At 37.0% G+C, this 22,606-nt stretch overlaps 1 protein-coding gene across 24 annotated transcripts in view; it reads right to left on the bottom strand.

Annotated features, from left to right (window-relative positions):
* DMD (dystrophin) overlaps positions 1 to 22,606 on the bottom strand; it is a 1,241,706-nt gene that overhangs the window by 836,767 nt on the left and 382,333 nt on the right. For 23 of the 24 annotated variants that reach the window (XM_083850706.1, XM_083850697.1, XM_083850709.1 and 20 more), the window contains one exon: positions 12,411 to 12,529. In XM_083850706.1, coding sequence (XP_083706832.1) covers positions 12,411 to 12,529 — 119 coding nt within the window. Of the gene's footprint in view, positions 1 to 12,410; positions 12,530 to 16,605; positions 16,778 to 22,606 lie in introns of those variants that run through there. The other variant, XM_083850707.1, reaches the window with a different exon arrangement.

The following is a 22,606-nucleotide window of genomic DNA, read 5'->3' as shown; positions in this document are numbered from 1 at the left end:
ATGCTTTGTTCCGGGCATAAGGCTCTGCACAGGGGCTAACTTGACTCAAAGTTCTGACCTAGTACTAGTTTTTACTAGGTGGTTAACATCTTATTTCTATTGCCTTCAGTGGTTGCTCAATTGTGCACATGGGATTTGTGAGAATAACATGCCTAAAAAGGAGTCTCAGTCCACAGCATCTCCTCCCTCCTAGCCCATTTCAAATCCAGAGATTTTAATCAAACATGTCATCAATTAACATTATTCATTCCTACGAAGTCAGCATCTTAATTAACCTTTCATTTCTGACCAAATTGAAAAAAAAAAAATCCAAGATGCTTGTGTGAGTTTTTATACAAAGTTCAGCAATCTGTTTGGCAGCTTTTTCAGTCCAGATTAACAGCCAGGCAGATAGTGGCCTATCTGCTCCAACTTTGCAGTGGAATATTTATATAACATCTAAGCAACTTGCGATAAAGCAAATTCTTTCAGTTATCCTCAAAATGAAGAATATGAAGGTACCTATTAGTTTTTTTTGATCAATTTTAAGGAAAAGCCCTCTGCTATATTCAATTTATAAGGAATAAGAATCTCCAAGTCTCACCTCATACTCTACATTTCCTTAACTAAACCATCTTTTCTGTCTTTTTTTCTTAAATCTACATATATCATATTTACACATATATCGTAGTGCTAAAGGTACAGATTTTGGAAATACTACAGTAACTGAGATTCTAAGATCTAAGCAGGATGTTTTGATCTAGACCTATTCTTAGCGAGACAAATACATAATGTGGTGTCAACAACTGGCACCAGCTGCATCGGTGTGGCCTAACCTCGAGCACTGTGTGCAGTTTGAGGCACCACAGTAAAAGACATGAAACTATTAGAGAGTGCCCAAAGGAGGACTATAAAGATGGTGAAGGGCCTGGAGGGCAAGACATATGAGGAGCGGCTGAGGCCCCTTGGTTTGTCCAGCCCAGAGCAGAGCAGGCCGAGGGGAGGCCTCATGGCGGCCTGCAGCTCCCTCACGAGGGGAGCGGAGGGGCAGGCGCTGAGCTCTGCTCTCTGGGGACAGCGACAGGACCCGAGGGAACGGCATGGGGCTGGGACAGGGGAGGGTCAGGCTGGGGGTTAGGGAAAGGCTCTGCACCCAGAGGGTGGTCGGGCACTGGGACAGGCTCACCAGGGAAGCTGTTACAGCACTGAGCCTGACGGATTTCATTAAGTGTTTGGACAATGCTCTCAGATACATGGGCTGATTTTAGCTTGATCTTTATGGAGCCAGGAGTTGGACTCAATGATCCTTATGGGTCCCTTCCAACTAAGGATACTGTATGATTACTTAGAAGAACTACTGTTTATTTCCAGTAAGTAGATTAAAACCTGTTCTAATAAATAAATCTCCTTACTCAAGGTGAAATCTATTTAAAATTGAATATAGAGTTTTTGTTGACTTAGCAAATACAGTGCTTTCACTTCATCTTAAATTTTCATGTGAAAAAAAATATCCAGTAAAAATGTAGGTACTGTTATGTACCACAAGAAACTTGTCAGATTATGTATTTAGCATTTACCTAAAATTCCCCCTGCTTCCTTTGGGATTTAAAGACTAGGATAATACTTATTTCATTTTCTATATTGATGCATCAGTCAGTATAATTCTGTTCTAATTGATCTTTCCTCAGTTGTCTTCCATTAGTAATTTTTCTGAGCAACCAAGAACTACATGCACAATTCCAATGGGCTTCATTAATTAAATTGTGAGTTAAAAAAAGAAAAAAATGCTATATACAAGCATTATTAATATTAGCTTAAATTATGGATTAGGGGCATAGGAAGTCCCAGTGGAAGATGCCATATATAAGCAATTAAAACGCATGAGACATTTGCGAAGGAAAATAGAACAAGATTCAACCTGGTTGAATATTTTACCACAGTTACATAAATGATTTATTTGGAAAACAATGCTGAAACACAGCATGAGTAATGATGAACAGAAAATTACACAGAATGCGATATAGTTGCAAATAAACCTATGTGATCATTTGTCAGAACAGACTAATGATTACAATTTGACAGACAGTTCTGAGGCACTGTGACTGCTAAATATTAATATAAACCCAAACATTTATAAAGAAGTCAGGAAAATAAAAAGCAAAACAGGGTAGAGATTTGTACAAGTAGGCAAATGACCACACACTAGAGAGCATCTACTTCAGCAGGATGAGAAGGTTACCTTTAGAACTAACAGAAGAAAAAATGTATTTAGAATACTGCAGGTTTTGATGTGTGCGCACTGAGTGAGTATGAGGGGGTAAGTGTGATAAATCCAAAAATTAAAAAAAAAAACAGGCTTTTGGTGTATGAAACACCTGTATATTCACGGGACTACTTGTAACACTGACTTTCACCATCAAGTTCAAATCTGAAGTTTGATATTGCTTCCCATCTATCCCACTTCTTGCTGCAGCTCGACAGACTGGATTCTCATCAGCATAGAATCACTTTGTCCTCTCTCACTTTGGAAGCTGATTGACAGAACAGTTAGGTAGGAAATGAGCGAAGTCTTTACAGTACTTCATTCGTGATGCTCTCAGCATTATATGAAGAACAGTAAGGCTGCCTACTGAACCTTATCAATGAACAGCATTGCTACAAGCTATGAAATACACAAATGTATGATCAGATGCCTGAATTATACCATCACCAAAAATCCATGGTGAATACGATGATGACCTACAAATATGAAGATACCTATTCTCTGTTTATTGTACTAATATTACCCCTAGTTTTGTCTATAAAATGTTTTATAATAAAATATTTTATCTATAAATCGTTTGCTGTTAAGATTCTTCATATATTTTTAGCTCATTTTACATTTCAATGGTTTTATGCATTTGGACTTAGCAAGACATCCACAGAAACACATACGCACTTTTTTTTTTTTAGAACATTTGTGATACTGTGATCTTATCGAAGTATTTAGTCAGCTATTAACAGGGCAACAAAACAAGCACATAGTACACAAATTACTGTTTAGCCGTGAACTTTCTTCATTTTTTATCTTTATTATTGCTGTACCATATATTTAGTAGTATTTATACACATACATCAGATACAAGTGCATATGTGGACTAAACCTTAGGATATATTCTATAGGAAACTTATGTCCTAGAGAAAAATCTATTTGTTCCAACTATAAAACCTATGTTTATTTTGTCCCTTCCATTCTGATTTTTTCCCACAAAGCATCTCCATTTCCCTGACAAACCCTCTCATATTCACATTTTAAGTACCCTTCCTCCTCACTGATGTTGTTATTTCTCTTCATGCAACCTACATGATCTCCTAAAGTTCATTGTTTCCTTTGAACCTTAGCTCTCCGCAGCTTCTAGCAACTACAGAATCAGTGGTTGCTCCTGTCTTAATTGAGAAAAGAAAATTTAGACCAAAGAATTACTGCATTTAAAACATTTTTTTTGTTATTTATAAGCACAGAAACAAGCCTCCCCCTTTGACAGAAGGTCCTATTATCCTATTTCTGTTTAATGTATGGTAAACCATTTAATAACTATTGTTTTATGCAATCTCCAAGCCTGTAAAAATATTTTTGTAGGAGAGAAAACACTGAAGTTCTGGATAACAAATTTTGTTAATGGTTTTCCTACCACACACCTCTGTTGACAGAATCCCAGCTTTCCTTGCTTTCAGTAGAAAAGCATTACTGTAAGTCCTGAAGATGACACGAGCTTCTATGTGACATATATGGTGAGGTCATAGATTAAACATTCTTACTCACTGAACACACCTGAAGCAGAGCAACAACAAGACATACAGGGTAGGGGAGGAAAACAACAGGGGAGAAGGTATCCTTGTGGGTCCCTTCTAACTCAGGATATTTTATGATCACTTGACCCATTTCAGCTGAGAAATATACTCAGCTGAGTATATTTTGCAATGTCAAGATTACTCAGCACTGTATTTTCAGCTTCAAGGCATTTTCCATTAGCATGTGCTCTGGGCTTCATTAAAATATGGATCTGACATTACCGATGACAAGGCAACAGAGGTTTGTGGCCCTTCAAAAGAAGCACAGATTTCCTCACGTAGTCAAACGTACAAGCAGATGCACGCTCTGTTAAAATCTTCATTCTTATTTGATATATTATTTAACAAATCAAATTATATTTTGTTATTTAATTAGTTAAATGATGATCAAATGTAAATATTTCAGAATATAAGACTTCAGAAACACAGTGATCATTGACTTGACAACTACCTACAAAAACAACTGCAATGCAAAATTACTAGAGTGCTCTTTATAATTCAAATTCAGCATTTCAAGTGATATTATAGTCTCCAAATCCACTGCAACAGAAAAAATCTTGTAATTTGTTTTATAATGGATGTATTCCCACCAAATTAAATCCCAGTCATTTTATGTTTTCTCACTTGTAAGAGGAAGCACCTGCTTTTTCTTTGAATCTCTTAATGAAATAGCCTTCCAATCATTTATTACCATTAAAACCTGTAAAAGTTACTGTTTGTCATTTACTGTCTGGTTAATTGATTTGCTTACATGTTGATGAGGTAATAATAAATCTATTCATAAATATGGAAGAGAAAATGTTTTTAGATGAAGTAACTATTTTTTGCTATTTCTATTTGCTTGAGACTGAAGAAAAAGCTAGACTTTAAACTTAACACAGAAGAACTGCAGTTTAATTTTGGCGGAAGTTATCTCAAAGATAGTAGTAAAATCTTACAATATTGAAATGGATAAAACTAGCAATCAATTTAAAAACCTAATCTGTATTATAAATTCATTCAGATAAAAATCTACCTGTTTCTCTACTCAGACAATAGTCTATTATTCTTTTTGAAGGTATTTCCATAGTCCCTTCTCCTGCTGTTGTTCAGAGCTGTGCTAAGAACCAAAGACAAAGTATATGTTGACATACCCATCTGAAACGATGACATATCCAGCTGGAATTTGTACTGAAAAATGGTAAAGCAGTAGTTAAAAGGTTGTGCTTCCACTTGTTGTACTTCAATGCTGTAACAATGTTAATGCAAGTCCACTGTCTACAGTTCCAGTAGAAAGAATGCTTATAGATTAGAAAAATTTGTATGCCAGAAAACCAATGAGTTGAAGAAATTTAGCAATTTTTTCTTGCATTTTTTTTTTAAAGGAGAATCTTAAGACAAAAACAGCACAGAGAGAAGACATGATTACTTTTTAATTCTTTTTCAAGGGATTTTTATCATTTTCTTTTTTTAAAGCCAGAAAGGTACATTTTCTTTGTTTTTGTTAGCTACAAAAAGGTAACAATTGCTCACTGACTCATTTGATACAAAATACAGTTTTGGAAGCCAGTGTCTACCAAAGCGGATGTCAAAAACATCCGCTACTCACACATTACAATGAAACAGTCAAAATGCACAGCTGCAGAATACCTCAGACCAGGTGACAGTACTCACAAAACATGGATTATATACTTAAATGAACTATCAAAGCCATTACATCTATTTACACTGCATTTTGCTACTTTTGAAATAGAAGCAAAAGCTACTCACAAATTAGGTATTCATAACTGATGACATTATTAATGCAAATTTGTCTGACCCCCATTACCTAGCTCTTACAGAGTAGTTCAAATACTGGCAGAATACTGAATATTCAGACAAGCAAACAAAGAGATTTCTCAAAAACCATCTGCTGTCACTACAGATAAGGATAGAATGCATCAGAAATGTCATCGACCATATTACATTCTATTTTGAATATCTAAAAATAACATAACCATTAGCACTGCAATGTGATAAATCATTAGATTTGCAATAAGAGAGAAGACCCCTGCCGATCTACATTTATTTTTCTAAATAGCTGTGTAACAGGACACCAGACACTAAGAGAGCTCATTAACTGGAAGCTTACTTCTAGTAACAAGCCAGTGGCATTAGGATAACAGGTAGCTCCTGACCTAAACCACTCCAAATATTTATGGGTAAAGTCCAGTAATAACATCCTGTAACAACTAACTTCTTTATTATTGTGAATCCTATAGACTTTCTTCTTATTTTTTTCCCCCTTTTATTTTTAAACATACACTGACAGCATACTAGCAAAAACATTTCTAAATTTTAGGGCATGATAGAAAACAAGTATCTTCTCATATTCCCTTGACACTAGCCATATCAGCAAGATGAACAAGAAAACACTATTACTGCTGTATACAACTAGTGGGTACAGACAGGGTTAATGACTTGATGAACTACAATGCTGATGGGATTTTTTTCTCCTTCCTCTTCTCTGTGCTACAGGTATGGTTGAGATACAGAAATATGCAAAACCAAGATCAAACAAAAAAGTTATCAAATGGAAAACTGTCTGAGTCTCATTATCACTTAATAATGGTGCCAAAAACTCATGTCATCAGTGCAAATTAAGGGAAAATATGGCAAATGTGACTAAGATAGATTAAATGAGGTTTTTATCAGGCTACACCGTAAAGCATAAGAAACTGGATAATTACTTCACCTAAAAAGAACAGCAGAAATGCCATTATATAACTTCAGAGTCTACTTATTACTGGGCTAGCACAAACAAGCTCAAGACTCAGAAAAATGACAGCAGGCACGAGTTCATTAAAGAATCACTTGTTTATTGCTAGAAGGGAGCACACAGACACTTCATCTCCTGTGGCTCTGCCACTGCTACCATACTTCTACTACTCAGCTGTTGTAAGGGGAAAGAGGACACAGCTCCAATGTATTCCCAGATTCAGTGTCAGAGGGAGCACTCCCTATTGTCCCTCAAAGATTCCTCTAATGCTAGGTCATGCATGTTTTATCCCAAAGCACACCTTGCTACACAAGGATTAACAAGTTTTGTCACAGAAAATTGCTACCATACAACAAACACAAGGTTCCAGAAAGACTTATTTCTCCAGCACTGCATGTCTAGCAGAGGGTGTTTGACACTGTAGTATCAAACTTTCATTTTCTCTACAGTATGATACTGTCTGTGCCTCAAAGCCAGGCATCTCTTTGAAGATCACTACACCATTGTTCAAATATTTAATTACCGTGAAAAATGAAGAGAAACGAGAAGATATTATAGCACGCAGTATCAAAAGAACCATTGCAAACATTTCATAGCAAAATTGATGGGATATTAAACTGAATATTTGCCTTAACTTTCCAGGAATTTGCTTGACTACTGAGACTACATGATGTGTTTACTGGTTTTACCCAGCTGGGCAGCTGAGCTCCACTCCCAACCACTCTCTCCCTCTCCCTCCTCAAAGGGAAAGGGGAAGAAAATATGATGGAAAGGGCTCAAAGGTTGAGATAAGGACAGGGAGATCACTCAACAATTATTTCATGGGCAAAATAGATTCAAAATAGAGAGATTAATATAACTTATTGCCTATTACTTACAAGCTAGAGCAGAGAGAAACTAAAAGCAAATGAAAAACACTTCCCCCCTCCAACCTCCTCCCACTGAGCAGAGCAGGGGAACAGGGGAGTGGGGCTGCGGTCAGTCCCTAATGCTTCATCTCCTCTTCTCCTTCACAGTCACTCTCTGCCCCTGCTCCCACGGGATGCCGTCCTTCCCGAACTGAGCCTGCGGGGGCTGCCCACAGGCACCAGCTCTTCCAGCACTGCTCCCACACGGCTCCGTACCACGGGGTCCGTCCATCCCCCAGGAGCAAACTGCTCCAGCACGGGTCCCCCACGGGCGGGCGGCAGCTCCCCCCAGACCCCCTGCTCCTGCGTGGGCTCCTCTCCACGGGCTGCAGCTCCGGCCCGGGGCCTGCTCCTGCGGGGGCTCTCCATGGGCCGCAGCCTCCTCCAGGCCACATCCACCTGCTCCACGTGGGCTCCTCCACGGGCTGCAGCGTGGAGATCTGCTCCGTGTGGGACCCATGGGCTGCAGGGGGACAGCCTGCTCCACCGGGGGCCTCTCCCTGCACAGGCCGCAGGAGAACTGCTGCTGCCTGCCTGGAGCACCTCCTGCCCTCCTGCTGCACTCACCTGGGGGGCTGCAGGGCTGCTTCTCTCACATGTTCTCACCCCTCTCTCCCAGCTGCTGTTACACAGTGTTTTTTCCATTCCTTAAATCTGCACTCCCAGAGGCCCACCCAGCATCACTCTCTGGCTTGGCTCTGGCCAGCGGTGGCTCCCCTTTGGAGCTGGCTCTGGTCTGTCATGGGGCAGCTGCTGGGCTCTTCTCACAGAGACCACCCCTGCAGCCCCCCACTACCGAAACCTTGACACATAAACCCAATGTACCAGAAGGAACAACTATCGAAGTTCACAGGTAAAAATTCAGTATACAGCCAATAGCGTGTAATTACTACATGATGTTGACCATAACACAAATTGTTACTGTTTATTTGTTCTAATTTGCACTTGGGGTATTTAAAAAGATGCTTCTGAGAAAGAAGAGCTCCCCTCTGACAGAGCTAACACCAGACCTATTCTCTACTTCATATCTAAAATTTTGGAAAGAGACAAACATATATTATACGTCAAAGTAGTTGCACTTACCCTTTCTGGTAACACAGGCTTAAAAAAATATTTGATGTGAACAGATGAAACAATTATATCCAAGTCTTTCCTCATTCCTATGGCATTTGAAAATGCCTTCCGCAAGCCTATGCAAACTCCAAAACACACGAAAGCACAGAACTTGGAATATTAAGCTTTTTTCTTAACCTCAAAGACTGGAGACTCTATTCTCCTATAGGGAATCCTCCCCACCCGCCCAGCACACCCAGATAACGGGTGCACTGCAACGTAACAGTGTTACTTGATAAGAGGTACACTGGACAGACAGCCTTTAGTGTATTTTCTGAGGTTTATACATGAAAAACAGAACCATGTTCCTCCAAAATTGCAGTACAGAGAAGACAATCATACACAACCAGTTAACTGCTAGAAGTTGTAACTCCAGGTACTGGTAGTTAGGCATAAAAAATAGATTATTCTTAACAGCTTGATCAAAGCTGTTGAAAATTCCATATGTATGAGTTATAATTATTGATGTTATTGTTATTTGGTTCATTCTCCTAAGATATTTCAAGTCTTTTGCTACAATTAGCTAAAGTTAACTCATACCAACAAAGACAGCAAATATCTCCATCACCCGTATTTCCCACATATAACAATAATTCAAAATAATGAGTTGAGAAACAGGGAGCTGAAGATTTTGCTTTTCCACTTATCTGTAAAACAAAAATTTTCAAAGAAACTTATAATTGTATCTAAAACACTTTAAGGAAGGTCTGAGATTAACAAATCTGTTATTTGCATTGAAAAAGATCAAACAATCTTCTGAAAAGTCAACAACTAACTTACATTCTGAATCTCACAACACTCACCACAAATGTGTGAAAAAAGACATTTTCCTTAGTTGTATCAAGAGTAATTTTGTTGTTGCTGCTTTACAATAAAATACATATTACTACCGTATAATTTTTCAGCCTTCCAGCTTTGTCATTCAAACCTGATCAGAAATCACTATTCTAAAATGGCCTGATGTTGGCAATATTTGTTGCATGGTATTTTGAGATGAATAAGATATGACTGAATGCTCACAAACACATACTTTGATCAACCAAAAGGAAAAACAAACAAACAAAAAACTTTCCTTTGGAGGGGTCACAGAAAGCATTACCAAGATTTTAAACTTCTTAGCTACATAATCATAAATGTCCTACAACAATAGGTCACTGTGAGTTATGTAGATATACTTTGCCTAGGAAGTTCAATTTGCAAAAACATTACTCCTTTCAAATCCTGACCCCTAGAATCTAAGCGTTCATTAACTCTTTTCTAAACAACACTTTCTACCAACCAGTAGTTTTCCCCACCCCCTTTTTCCCCCCCTTTTTTTTTCTTTCCTCACTACAGGTAAACACCAGACATGCACATAAGCTTGCTTATATTTCATTCACTGAAAAGATTCAGTCAAGAAGAAAGAGTTGACTTTTCCACAGCTTTTTCATGACTGAAGGGGAAGAAAACCTGTCTGCTATGCTTTTCTACATGCCATTTATACATCAGAAGAAAAAACAACAACCCACCGACGCTGACAGTTAAAGTATCTTCAAATTTTTTGCTCTGCAATGGGGCTAGCATTCTCATCAATTCTGTCTGAACAGGAAAGGAAAAAGGCTGGAATAAAGCTCCTAACCACATATCTTATTCTAGCAGATAAGTTTGTTTGCCTCTATCCTAAGATAGAGGCATTGACTGTATGTTCCCTTTCTGTTCTTACTTACAGCGGTTGAACTTTCTTAAACCACCACCAACATTAAAAAGTTTTTCAGCAGTTGGCTAAACAACTGCACATATCCTTAATAAAAACAGAATAAAACGTCTAATCAATAGTGATTTTTGTATCCAGAAAATAAACTATTAAAGTTAATAAATATATAAGGAATAAAACAAAGATAAAACTGCTCTGCAGTTTTTATTCAGCTAACAGAGAATGCAGTGTTGTCACACAATACGCTGTTAAGAGATATTTGAGTATCTAATTAGGAGAGGTGATATATATGCAAAGCAAAATTGCAGAAACAGTATGCTGGAACCTGCAAACAAGATTCTCCACTTCCTGATACACCACTAATTCAGTCTTTCAGTCTAGAAAGAAATTTGATTTTTAGATAGGCAACCTTAATGTATTGCTGAATGAAATTGTTACAGTTGCACAAATTCTTAATGTGTCTTCAAATAGGTACAGAATTAACTGTTCTTTTTCAAAAGCTTGCAGGTTGTTCTTTATTATTATTAATAATTTATTTTTATTAGTATTTGGAGAGAACTAAAAACATAGGTGGCAAGCACCACAACTTACAGCACTGAATAGCAAATAATTACAGCAGACATTTGGAAAACCACCAATGTTTAAGAGTTTTTCAGCTGTTGGCTAAACAACTGCAACTATCTTTGCCAAAAGCAGAATAAAATGTCTAATCAACAGTGACTTTTGCATCCAGAAAATAACTTATTCATTAAACTATTTTAAGATGAAAGTTCAACCCGTTACTGTGGTTGTATCTGTTCTGTTGTGCAACCACGCTTTCCATTCCAATCTCACCCAGAGCTTACAAGCTGCATCTCGTAAGAGGAGCTATTTGGCTGCACACAAGACAGACACTCAGGAGGTGCCCACAAAGTCTTCACTGATGTGGTGGCAAGTCCTTCTCATTACTGACTTTCAAGCCTTACTAGCTGCTCCAATTGTGAGCGCTACTTCAGATGCTCCTCTGAATTCTACATAGTGCAAAATACCATCGTCTTAAATTAATCCCCTCTAACAAGGTTGTGTTGTTTGTTTTGTTTTCCCTGCATAAGCAGACAATCTTTTTCCTGTATTTCTCCTATATAAAGTATGCAAGGTTATTAGGTCAATTAGATGCAAACTCTATTGTGTTTAAACATCAAAAGACTCAATGCTAGGTTTTAGGCTGATTTTAACATCAGAAACTTCTGTTTCGTTCCATCAGAAATTCACTATGAGGTGAGCCACTGATAACTAATGCCACAAACATTAAAAATTGCATTTGCTAGAGGCTTAATAGACAAATTGTGGGAAATTGCATGAAAATGCAGCATATGGATCACAGTGTGGAAAAAGATGGTGTATATATACATATATATAAGAGCATTAAAAAAAAGGAAATACAGTGGCTGTTCAACATTGCCTTATATTAAAGAATGTTTTAGAAATGTTCGCTGGGGGTAATTATTTAGTCTCTCAGCAATAAAAAATAAGGACATAGAATAGATAGAAATAAACAAGATCACGTGAAAAATGGAGGCTTCTTTCAAACATGACTGTATAAGGAAGCACAGAAGAAAGAGAGGATTTTCCTAAGTCATTGTTTATTGAGTTAAACAGTCTCATTAGGATCAGTGGTGAAAAATACTGCAAGTCTAGCATAATGATGATATTCAAGCAAAAAGTTACATCTACAATCAAGTGCTAAAATGAATTAACATAAAATAGCTGTATTTTAAGATACAATTAGCTACAGTTTGAATCTACATTTTGGATACATATATTGAAAGCTGATTTGAAATTATGATTTCTCCAAAAGATATGAGCTGCATGCTATAATTCTTTAAACAGAAATCAGCTTATTTTCAAGACACCTTGATACCGGTGTGTATACCTTAGAACTCTGGACCCAAACTTCAGCATGAAAAAGATTGCTTTCAAGCATACATGGAGTGTTTATGCTATTTCAGTAGGGAGCAAAATTAACATCAAAGTATAAACAAAGGATTTGTCTTCAATTTATGAATTATCTTGCAAAACATTAAACTTTTGTGCAAAGAAGTTCAGCTACAACCAAGTGAATGGAAAAACTGATTTTCAACCTAGAGAAAAGAATGTAATTTGTACTAACCTTCAGGATCAAGGAGTTTCTCTATGCCCAGGTGTTGCCTGGCTATGTTAAATGCATGGTCTAATCGTTGCACAGGTGACTGCTGAGAAGCAACAGCATTCCAATCAAACAAGTCGGGTCTAAAGAAAAAAACAAGAGGAACAATCAGTTTCTTCTTTTTTGGTGTTAGACTATATAATTCTACTGCTATCCATCAGTATCAGCTACTACTTTTTTGTTTTCTTAATGAAAGAACTCGTTCAGTCAGTGCTAGAACTAACAAAGCTTGGTTTCTAATGGGTTTATAACTTACACCCATCCATATCCATCACCACCACATTAACCACATTTCTTATCCCCAACTAAATCCCACTGACCTAACTCCCCCCAAACCAGTTGTTTCCACCCACAGCACTCTGGTCTTGTCACTCCCCTAATACCTGTCACAGGCTTGCTCACTCTCTTTCGGTCCCAAACAGCGCACAGGTGAGAAGAATCACGTGCTGTGGCTGTGCACACTAAAATTAGCTCATGGCAAGCCAAGCAGGATAGGTAATTGCTGTATTTATTTTGCAGCCTTCCTCCTCTCTCCAGCCACCAGTTTTTCACTACAGGTTTAAGAATGTTATTGCTGCTGACATTAACAGGTCTCTACTATATCTGATTGAAATGGAACAACAGGTTCAACATCTCACGATGTGGGAACATATGCAGCATAACTGCACAGGACACTTTTCATATCAAAACCTTTAGAAAAACACACACTTTTCAGATGAGTACAAAACTCTACTCCAATTGTGGGTTTCAGCTTATATAAGCAAAAGCCCCACAGCACAAATTAAATGTGCTTACAGGAAAGGACAGAACAAACAAAATTAAATTACAGCTCAGATACATAATCTGATCCCTTGTATTACCAGTTGCACTATTTGCAATATAAATAATGTTAATATACTATGATCTTTGGCATTTCATCTAAGAGTCATCCATTAGGAGATCAGAATTTTTTATCAGGCATTCGGGAAAAACAAGTTTAATCAGGTGTTCAATAACTGATGTGCATATAATATGAAGAAAAACAACTATACTATTTGTGATTTTGACACTGTTCTAAAACAGAAATCATTTACACATGTAATTTTATCTACAAATATATCAAGTATGATCTAAACAATTTGCAATGCTGCAATTAGCTCTGACAGATTTACTTACATTTTTATTAATTTTAAGAGTTCATTTTAAACAGTGTCTCCCATAGTTATAATATATGGCTAAAATGTTCACTACATCATACTGTAATAACTTCAAGAGAGCAAAGGAAAAATGCTATATATGCATTAGTAATTTCCCAGTTACGTACCCTTGCTGTCCAATTTCTTCTGAGAGGAGAGTGACTTAAAGAGTAACAACGAAGTTGTTATGAACTATTTTGCTTCTCTATGCAGAAGTTTATAAACATTAATTAAGAATAGAAGTATCGCTATTAATTTATCCTTCCCACATGCAGAAAGACTTTAAAATATTAAGTTTGTCTGGAGACAGGAGGGTGGTGGACGAGGAATCTTAAGAGGTTGTTATCTAGTCATGGTTGTAGTAAGTCTGTGAGATCAGACTGATTTGTATACTAAAATACAGGCCTTTTCAAAGCACAGCTTATGTCTACACAATTTCTTGCATCCTGTTGGTACTGGATCTGGCTGGGATGGGGTTAATATTCTACACAGCAGCTCATATTATGCTGTGTTTTGGATTTGTGGTTAAAATCATGTTGAGAACACACTCAGTTTTTGGCTATTGCTGAACAGCACTGACACAGCATTAAGGCTTTCTCTTCAATTTCATCCTCCTCAGCATCTCTCTTTTACTACAAATAGCAAAAATTTGAATTGAGACATAACTATAAGAGTAGCAAAAGCTCTTCAATAAACCATTGGCAGGTGTCTTATGAACTTTCTTAATATAGTAAACATAAAATATAAAGAAGATGGCAAACATTCCACATCAACTCAGATGTCTATAACCATCTACAGCAACTCAGATCTCAGAGCATCAACTTAATTAAAAATAATAACAATAATATAAGTGAAAATGCTCTCCCTATTCCAACAGCAATTTAATTCAGCAGATATTCCCTTTGTTAAAAGAATACCTCACTATACACACTTCAGTAGTCCCATCACTAGAACATGAGCATTATAATAGCAGCTTGAAATGTCAGCTTCTCGCTAAAAAGTCTCTAGATGTTTCAATGTGTACACTTACAGGGCAATACTGCCAAATATGACTGCAGGAGATATTACAGCCTAGAAGATTACAAATTGTGGCAAACAGTTCTTAAAAATCCATGAAAAAACATTGAAACTGAATTTCAATAGCTATTAATGGCTTCCAAAAGAGTTTAAATATAGGAGCAAGCAGGTGTGAAAAAGTATTGAAAAGAAATCAAATGGAATACTGATTCTAAGACTTCACTTGTTCTCTCTGTATTGTTCAGGTTGTAGAAAGGGAAAGCAAATCCATTCTTACATCTGCAGCTTGGTTCATGTCTGACAGGGAGTAAATCAAAGCTGACATACCTAGCAAGCATTCACTGCTCTCCCCGAAAACATACAGGCATATGAATGTTTAAAATATAAGTTAGGAAGAACTAGAACGTGTTGAACTCCAGCTAGCCACCAGCTGATCAGCTAAAACAGCACCAACCTTGCTTATGACAAGACTATGGACAGCATACATTGAAATGATTTAAAAAGTTACAACAGGAATTATATATGCACATACATATATTAATCACAGAATGTTTTGGGTTGAAAGGGACCTTAAAGATCATCTAGTTCCAACCTCCCTGCCTTGGGGGGGTGGGTGGGGGGGCGTGGAACGACACTTCCCACTAGATCAGTTTGCCCAAAGCCCCATCCAACCTGGTCTAGAACACCTCCAGGGATGGGGCATCCACAGCTTCTCTGGGTGACCTGTTCCAGTGCCTCACCACTCTCATCATCAAAAATTTCTTCCTTATACCCAATCTAAAACTACCCTTTAGTTTACAAACTGTTGCCCTATCACTACAGACCCTAGTGAAAAGTCCTTCTCCATCTTTCTTATAAGCCCCTTTTATGTACTGAAAGGCTGCACTAAGCTTTTCTAGAGCCATTGCAACACAGCTCTGTTTGTAGCTGCAGCCCCTAGTAGTAAAACAGAATTTTAAGAAGCATCTTCAAAGTTTGCTCTAATTACTCCTCGGAGACTGCTTCCTAAATCTTTGTCAAAAAATAGAAAGCTAAGTTTTCACGAGTACAGATATAGAAATTATGACCAAAAAAATATGTATATATACAAGCAGTGAAGAAAAAAAATACTCAGTATATTTAGGGGTCAATTTCTTTACTTAGTATAGACACATTTATTCATTCTTTTTTTTTTTCCCCACAGTAACCTGAAGTTAATTCACCTAAGATGCAGATGGCTGTGAATCTTGAAGAGGTGACGAATTTTGCAAAGATGGGGATTCAAGAAATGTAAGAAAAATAATGCAGACTGAAGCTAAACAGATGTATTTCACACACAAAACACTTTAAGTTATCTAGTAACAGTACCCACTTAAATTTGTGACACATATTCCTATCTCTAGATAAAGAATAAGGTTTGCTAAATCACAGGCCCCTACAGAAAAACAACAACAACAACAAAACCAATAAGATTATGGTAGAATTTATAAATCAGTAAGATTTTATAAAAGGAAGAATTTCAAAGAAAGGAAGTGAAACATTTTGAAGATACTTTTACATAGCAGGCTCGTACAATAACTGTGTTTTCATTTGTTTAGCGTTTTTTCAGTATCACAAGTCTTTAAATCAGTAGACTTTGTAACTTACATAACTTTATCTAAAATATAATTACAAAGAAATGTCATGCATGCTTAATAGGCTATTTTCTTAGGCTGTCTTTATGTCTAACAAAGGTTATAATGCTATTACAATTGGGCTACGATAAAGTAATTTAACAAAAAAGCAACTTAGAGATCTAATTCACAAAGAAGTGTATGCAGAAAGGAACTACATTCAGATCATAAAAGCTACTGCCTCTGTTTTAAGAATTGTTTTTTTGTTGTTCTTACTTCATATACACAAGAAAACCTCACAGATATCTCCAGTAATAAAACAGGATCCAGTAGCAGGTAACCTAGTGATTTGTTAAAAGAAAAGTATTTTCATACCTTTTCACACCATTACTTTTACATCCACATTTCCCTCACTGTACTGAAAACAAGCTTTTGCTTCTTCTATCAGTTCTTTTTAATTCCATTTTCCTTCTCTCCTCCTCAATCTGTCATCCTGAAGCAGAAACAGCTGTGGTGAAGCACTGATTTCTAAGGCAGTCACCTGGCCTAAGTTCAAGCATTTTAAAGAAGCAAGGAGGAAGCTAATGAATGTCACTTACTCCTACTTCAAAATCCTGATTAAAGTGTAAGAAAGACGAAAGAAAAAAAAAAGTTTTTTTTAAAAAAAAAAAGCTTTAAGTAACTTAGAGGAGAGAGGCAAAGATCTCTGATACCAATCTGGAGGAAAAAATATTACAAGAAGTAAATGGGTAAAGCTCCTGTGATCTAGAGCCTGAAATAGGGACAGTGTCAACTGTAGTAGAACTGACTTCTCCTTACCAAAACATTTTGTTTTGCTTATATTCCTGGTGCTACTTAGCAGCTGCTGCCTTGTTTAGTCAATAAAGTTCAGAACATTCCACTCATGGAACCATATCCTAAGTTTATATTCTGAAAATTCGCACCTTGGACTCAATGATATACCACTGTAGCTTTGTCAAGCAATCTGTGCCCCACTGCTTCTCAAACTTGATATTAAAAGCAATTGCTATAGAGTGTAAATGTCCAAAAAGACAAGGTGATTATATAAATGGGAATATTCACTCCAAGTAACCTCTTGAAAAATGACCAGAGAAAGGGCATTAGAAATATCTGATCAGAATAAAATGTCAGCCATAAACAAGAGAAGGGGGGTGGGGGTGGGGGGGTAAAAGACTATGAGAGAGAAAGCTTTCTACTGAGAATATTGCTCTCAGTGTGTTTATATGTACTTAGTTCTTCATGCTCGTCTCTTACTTACTTTTAATCCCTTCAAGAAGGCACTGAGAATATCCATTCAGATACAAATTCCACTACTCTCTGAAGGTCTTTAAAAAAAAGACAAAAAAAAAAAGCCAACTACTCCTCACTGAAAACATTAGACAAGAGAAATGAAAATATCACCAATTACCGGGTAGGGATAGGAATTGTTTTATTAAGACATGCAATTATTTTGTTATTATCAATCATCAAAGTAAATGGAAGCATACTAGATTACATCAGTGGTTCATGCAAAACTGGTATCCCCTCCAGATTAGTAGCATTTAATCCTTCCATATCTCAGGATTTTAAGGTATTTCTGAGTTGGAGACTTTGTGCTTGTGCACACTTTGTTATGGGAATTCAAACGGCTGCCTTAAAGTGTTTGTTTTGTTTTGTTTCCTCCATTCTTGAGCTTTTTGCATCTGAATCATGAATAAAGATGACTTAGCACTATCTAGGATGTTTTTGGAGGGCAGATACCTAATATGTAGCAGTGGCAGAAAAAGAAGACATACCAAGGTATAACAGCTTTCCAATGTGACTGTTCCTTGACTCCAACTATGGTGAATATAAAGATGTTTTCCATATTGAAGTGTCTGCTCTCAAATGTTTCACGCACTCACTCACCCTGAACACTTTATGTTGAAACAGATAAATACTATTTAGCATCTCAAGTGAATCTTAGAAGCATACAAACATAATGTAAGAGAGGCTGTGGTAGCTTTTTTTTTTTTCTTTTCAAAGACTAGATGGACACAGGAAACATATTGTTAGTAATACCTCCAGAGTGTTAATGTCAAAACCAATAAGATATGTAAATCTATCTCCCATTTTTATCTGCTCAATTGCTTTCCTTGTGATACTCCTCCTTTCCCCACACCACTCAGAAGGAGCAGTCCACAGATGAAGATGGTGCAACAAAAATATAGCAGAGGCTGTAAATTGAGGCTGAACATGGAAGCTGTTGAAGGATAAATCAAAGATACAAAAATACTGTAAACATAATATAGTTTATACGGTTACTTATTTTACAGTTTAAATGTATTTCCTGAAAAATATTTGCAATTATCTGTTGTGAACTGCAAAAAGTTGAGTTTGAAAAACATTTGTTTGTAACTGTCAATTTAGGAGTAATGCTAATGTCGGCATAAAATGCACACTCCAGACACATGGTACCAGGTCCACCATGAGATCATTAACATACAAGACTTCCAAATTACAGCTAGCCTTTTTTCTGACTATTTCTACTTCCATTCCTAACAGCATCTAAATGTGATGAAGACTGTGCAGGCAAATTACAGCCAAAGAGTCAACATGGAAGGCTTATCGCTTACTTCTGGCTAAACAAGAAACACCTAAAGTCAAGGCTAAACCTCAAAGACTTCAGTGTCAAAAGCAAAATCTATTATTTGCAGTAAATACTATTTTTTTTTTCACAAATGGATTTTATATATGAATTAGATTATGTCCTAAGTAACCATAAAGACAACTGACAGTTGGAGTGAACCTTGTTTTTCTTCAAGATGCCATTCCAATACAAAAATTGCCCGGAGAGATAGGTAATGTGAAAAAGTACAATAATGAAGGGGGAAAAAAGGCAATAGGAAAAAGTGAATGAATGAAATACAAAGGAATAAACTGAGAGGAACACAGGGAAACTAAGAAAACATCTGGGGAAAAAAAAATGAAGAGAAAGGAGTAAAATGGGAGAACTGCAGAAACGACAAAGACGGAAAATGGAGGAGATTAAATAAAAATGTTTTGTGTTGCAATAGATTTTCATACTATGTAAGTAAAACACAAAATATTAATAAAGCATAGGATGTGTGAGACACTATGTTTCATGTAGCCTGGTGCTGATCACCTTTTGCTGGGTTTGCATTTAAACTCTCTACTTTAGGCATGAAGCCAAGACACTCTGACACCGAAGTAGGTGCCTGCATTTAAGTGACTAAAGTAAGTGGCAGGGTTTCTTATAGAAGGCTTTTTATTCTTATAGGATAGAGGTAGGTGCTCCTGAACACTCCAGATGTCTTAGTGTACCTATTTTATTGATTGCATCTTGAATCTTGAAGGCCAATTCAGCGATCCCGCATACTGAGCATGAAGTGCAAAGTCATTGAAAATCAATATAAAGGACGCACTAAGCACAGAGGTTCTTCTGAAAAATGACTGACTCAGGGCTTCAGAGAACATTAGGTCTTCCTCTGAGACTTTTGCAGAATAACTTAGTGATTAAAGCCCAGGAGAACACAAGTGGTGCATCCTGGAGTCTTGGAGACTTATCTCAGGAATTTGAATGTACGCTTGCTGTTTCCTAGATGATTGCACAAACTACTAGGAAGGGGACAAAACTTTACTGGGGTAATTCTTTTTCACTTCCATTCAAGACAGGCTTACCATGCAGAATGTTATGAAAGATTTATAACAGCAAACACAAAATGAGTGAAGAAGAACTTAAGCTTTGAAATCTTGTTATAGAAAAACTGAATGAAGAGCATGAATTGTAGTAAGCAGGAAATGAGTGTTCTGTTCACAGCTGGTGAGCTTTGCCCTGAGCAGAAGACAACCTTGGAGAAGGTATGACATACAAACACCCAGACACTTGTCTAGACAACACCAAGGTTGCAGGCATGCAGGCACCTACCTTCCACAACCAGGGACTACTTGTAAATAAGAGACTTTGTTTAGATATCTAGAGCTCTTTTTATAGAGCTGGACAAAATCGAATTTCTGATTATTGATTTCAGGCACCAGATGATGTTAGGCAGTGTTTTTGAGCATGCAATCTGGATATCTGACTATCTGACTGGATACCTTGACTAGGAAACAAGAAGACTGATATCATGTCTAGGTGAACAGACATGCTACAACTTTGGCCTTCAGTGGCTACACTGATTTGCCAAAGTAGTTATCAAAGTAGTTAAAATGCCAACGAGTACTACTGATTTTAGCCTTTGAATATACAATACTGATTAGTTATCCAATATAATTTTAGCATATTTTCCCCTTGAGATTTATCTAATTTTCTTTCCCAAAGGTATCCTAATGCAACAGAGGCAGCACTACACCACTAAATTTAGCAGGAATCATTCAGTCTTTTCTGTATCACAGCATTCCTGTGTGGCTTAAGTAACCTGGTATTTCAGTTAAAAATAGCATTTTCCCATGTAGTAAGGCTGTGCGCAGACAATGCTTCAAGGAGATGAAGAGGTATTCATGCCCACAGAAATTATCCATAGCTCCCACGCTTTAACACAGCTTCTGTGGAAGTAATCATCTACAAGTATGGAGCCAGATCTTTAGACTGAAAGGGATTCATTGATTTCTACAGGACAATTGCATTCTTATATTCAGGTCCTTAAGAATGAAACCACCTATGAAATGAGAGACAGAACAAATTAAAAGGAGAAAATGGTCATCAGTGGAAATGACCAAAAAAGTAAGTTTAGAGAGTGCCCAGGGAAAACAAAACCAACCAACCAACCAACCAAAAACATTTGAGCCAATGAGCAATGAAAAAAAGTAGTTATTGAAAGCTAGTGACAGAGTCTGTGTCTACAGTGTGAGATGAAGGCTCCATTTGACAATACTGTTTCCCAAAGCATGCATCCTAAGTGCATCCTGTTATGTCAGAAGAAGATATGGATGAATAGCAGCCCCAGTGTGCCTTCTAGTCTTCTGAGGGATACCAGAATAGGGAGACTGGGAGGAAACAACCATGCACTTGGGCACATCACCACTTTGCTGGACAGGACCAAGAGATTAGATGGTAAGTGACCTCTCAAAATAGTGTATTCTACACTTACACAACTAGAAGCTACTTTTTAGTTCCTTTGTGCCCTTAGCAATATCCTGAAACAAGACATGCCTGCTATCCTCCAAATGATAACTCTTCAAGAACTAGTTAGCTGGACACATAATCAAAATGTATGAAATTTTCTGGTGCACGTTGTTTTGTTGCCTGAAACAGGCTGATACTGTCCTGTTATTTACAGATGTCTTTGTAGGGACTTCTGTGCTAGATGCCATTTCTTGATTGTTCATTTTGCAGTGCAAGTTACCTACGACATATAAAAGCCTCTCCACTCAAGGGCATTTAGTGCTTTAATTTGAAATTTTTATTCCACAGTTTTTGTGGTAAAGCAAAAAAAAAAAGAATTCAGGCCATTAAACAACAAAAGAAATTCAACCCCTTCCCTCAAATTACATTTAGTACTTGATAGTGTTTAACAAACTTTTATATAGAAAGAAAAATCAAAATGTCATAAAAAATTCTAAAACATCATAGTTTTGCAAACTGTAATATATACATTAAATGAATGACAGTTTGTTATGATCATATTATTAACACATTAAAAGCTCTCTGTAACTGCTACAGAGTAATTTAGAGGAATAGTGATCTGGGAAGAAAACCCAGAGATACACTTATGAGACATACTCTAACCTTGGGCAACCATTCAGTCTTCACTTTCTCAGGGCTCACAGTATAACAAAAACAGCACTCCATTTCCTGGAAGATCCAGGGAAAGATTGTGTTGAACTGCATTAATTACTTCCCCCAAATAATAATAAATTTACATTCTTATGAGCTTTCATCTAACATAAATACTGTAAGATGTAAGTATGATCAAAAAGAAAGGATATGCATGCCTGTTCCAAAATTAATTAGCCTTAGAAGGATGTAGCTAGTGATTAACTCTACAAATGAGTTATTAATAGACAAACCCTAAACCAATATTTTGATATGACAAATGAAGAACATTACCGTCCATACAACATCACCATTTTGAGTTCCCAGCTCAGTGGTAACCAAATGTAGTGGTTGTCATGTATTTACTAGAGTGAAGTGAGTATGTCTGAACACATCATCATCTTGTAATTATTATCTGCATGTATCTTATTTGCCTGTTAATGAGCTTTTTCTTATACAGTTAAGTGGTTGATTCTCCTTAGCAAATCATCCCCAACAACAATCGCCATTACAAAAGTAATACAGCTGTGTAGAGGTAGAAAACTGAAGAAAAAATACATACTTCTCAGTTGCTGATGAGTCCAGTTAAAGATGAAGTTCTCCAAGCGCATTACTCCAGCA

The sequence above is a fragment of the Anser anser genome, assembly GCF_964211835.1.
Source record: "Anser anser genome assembly, chromosome: 1".
In the NCBI taxonomy this organism is placed as follows: Eukaryota; Metazoa; Chordata; class Aves; order Anseriformes; family Anatidae; genus Anser; species Anser anser.
The sequence above is the reverse complement of the archived record's forward strand: the minus strand, read 5'-3'. Positions and strand labels throughout refer to the sequence as shown.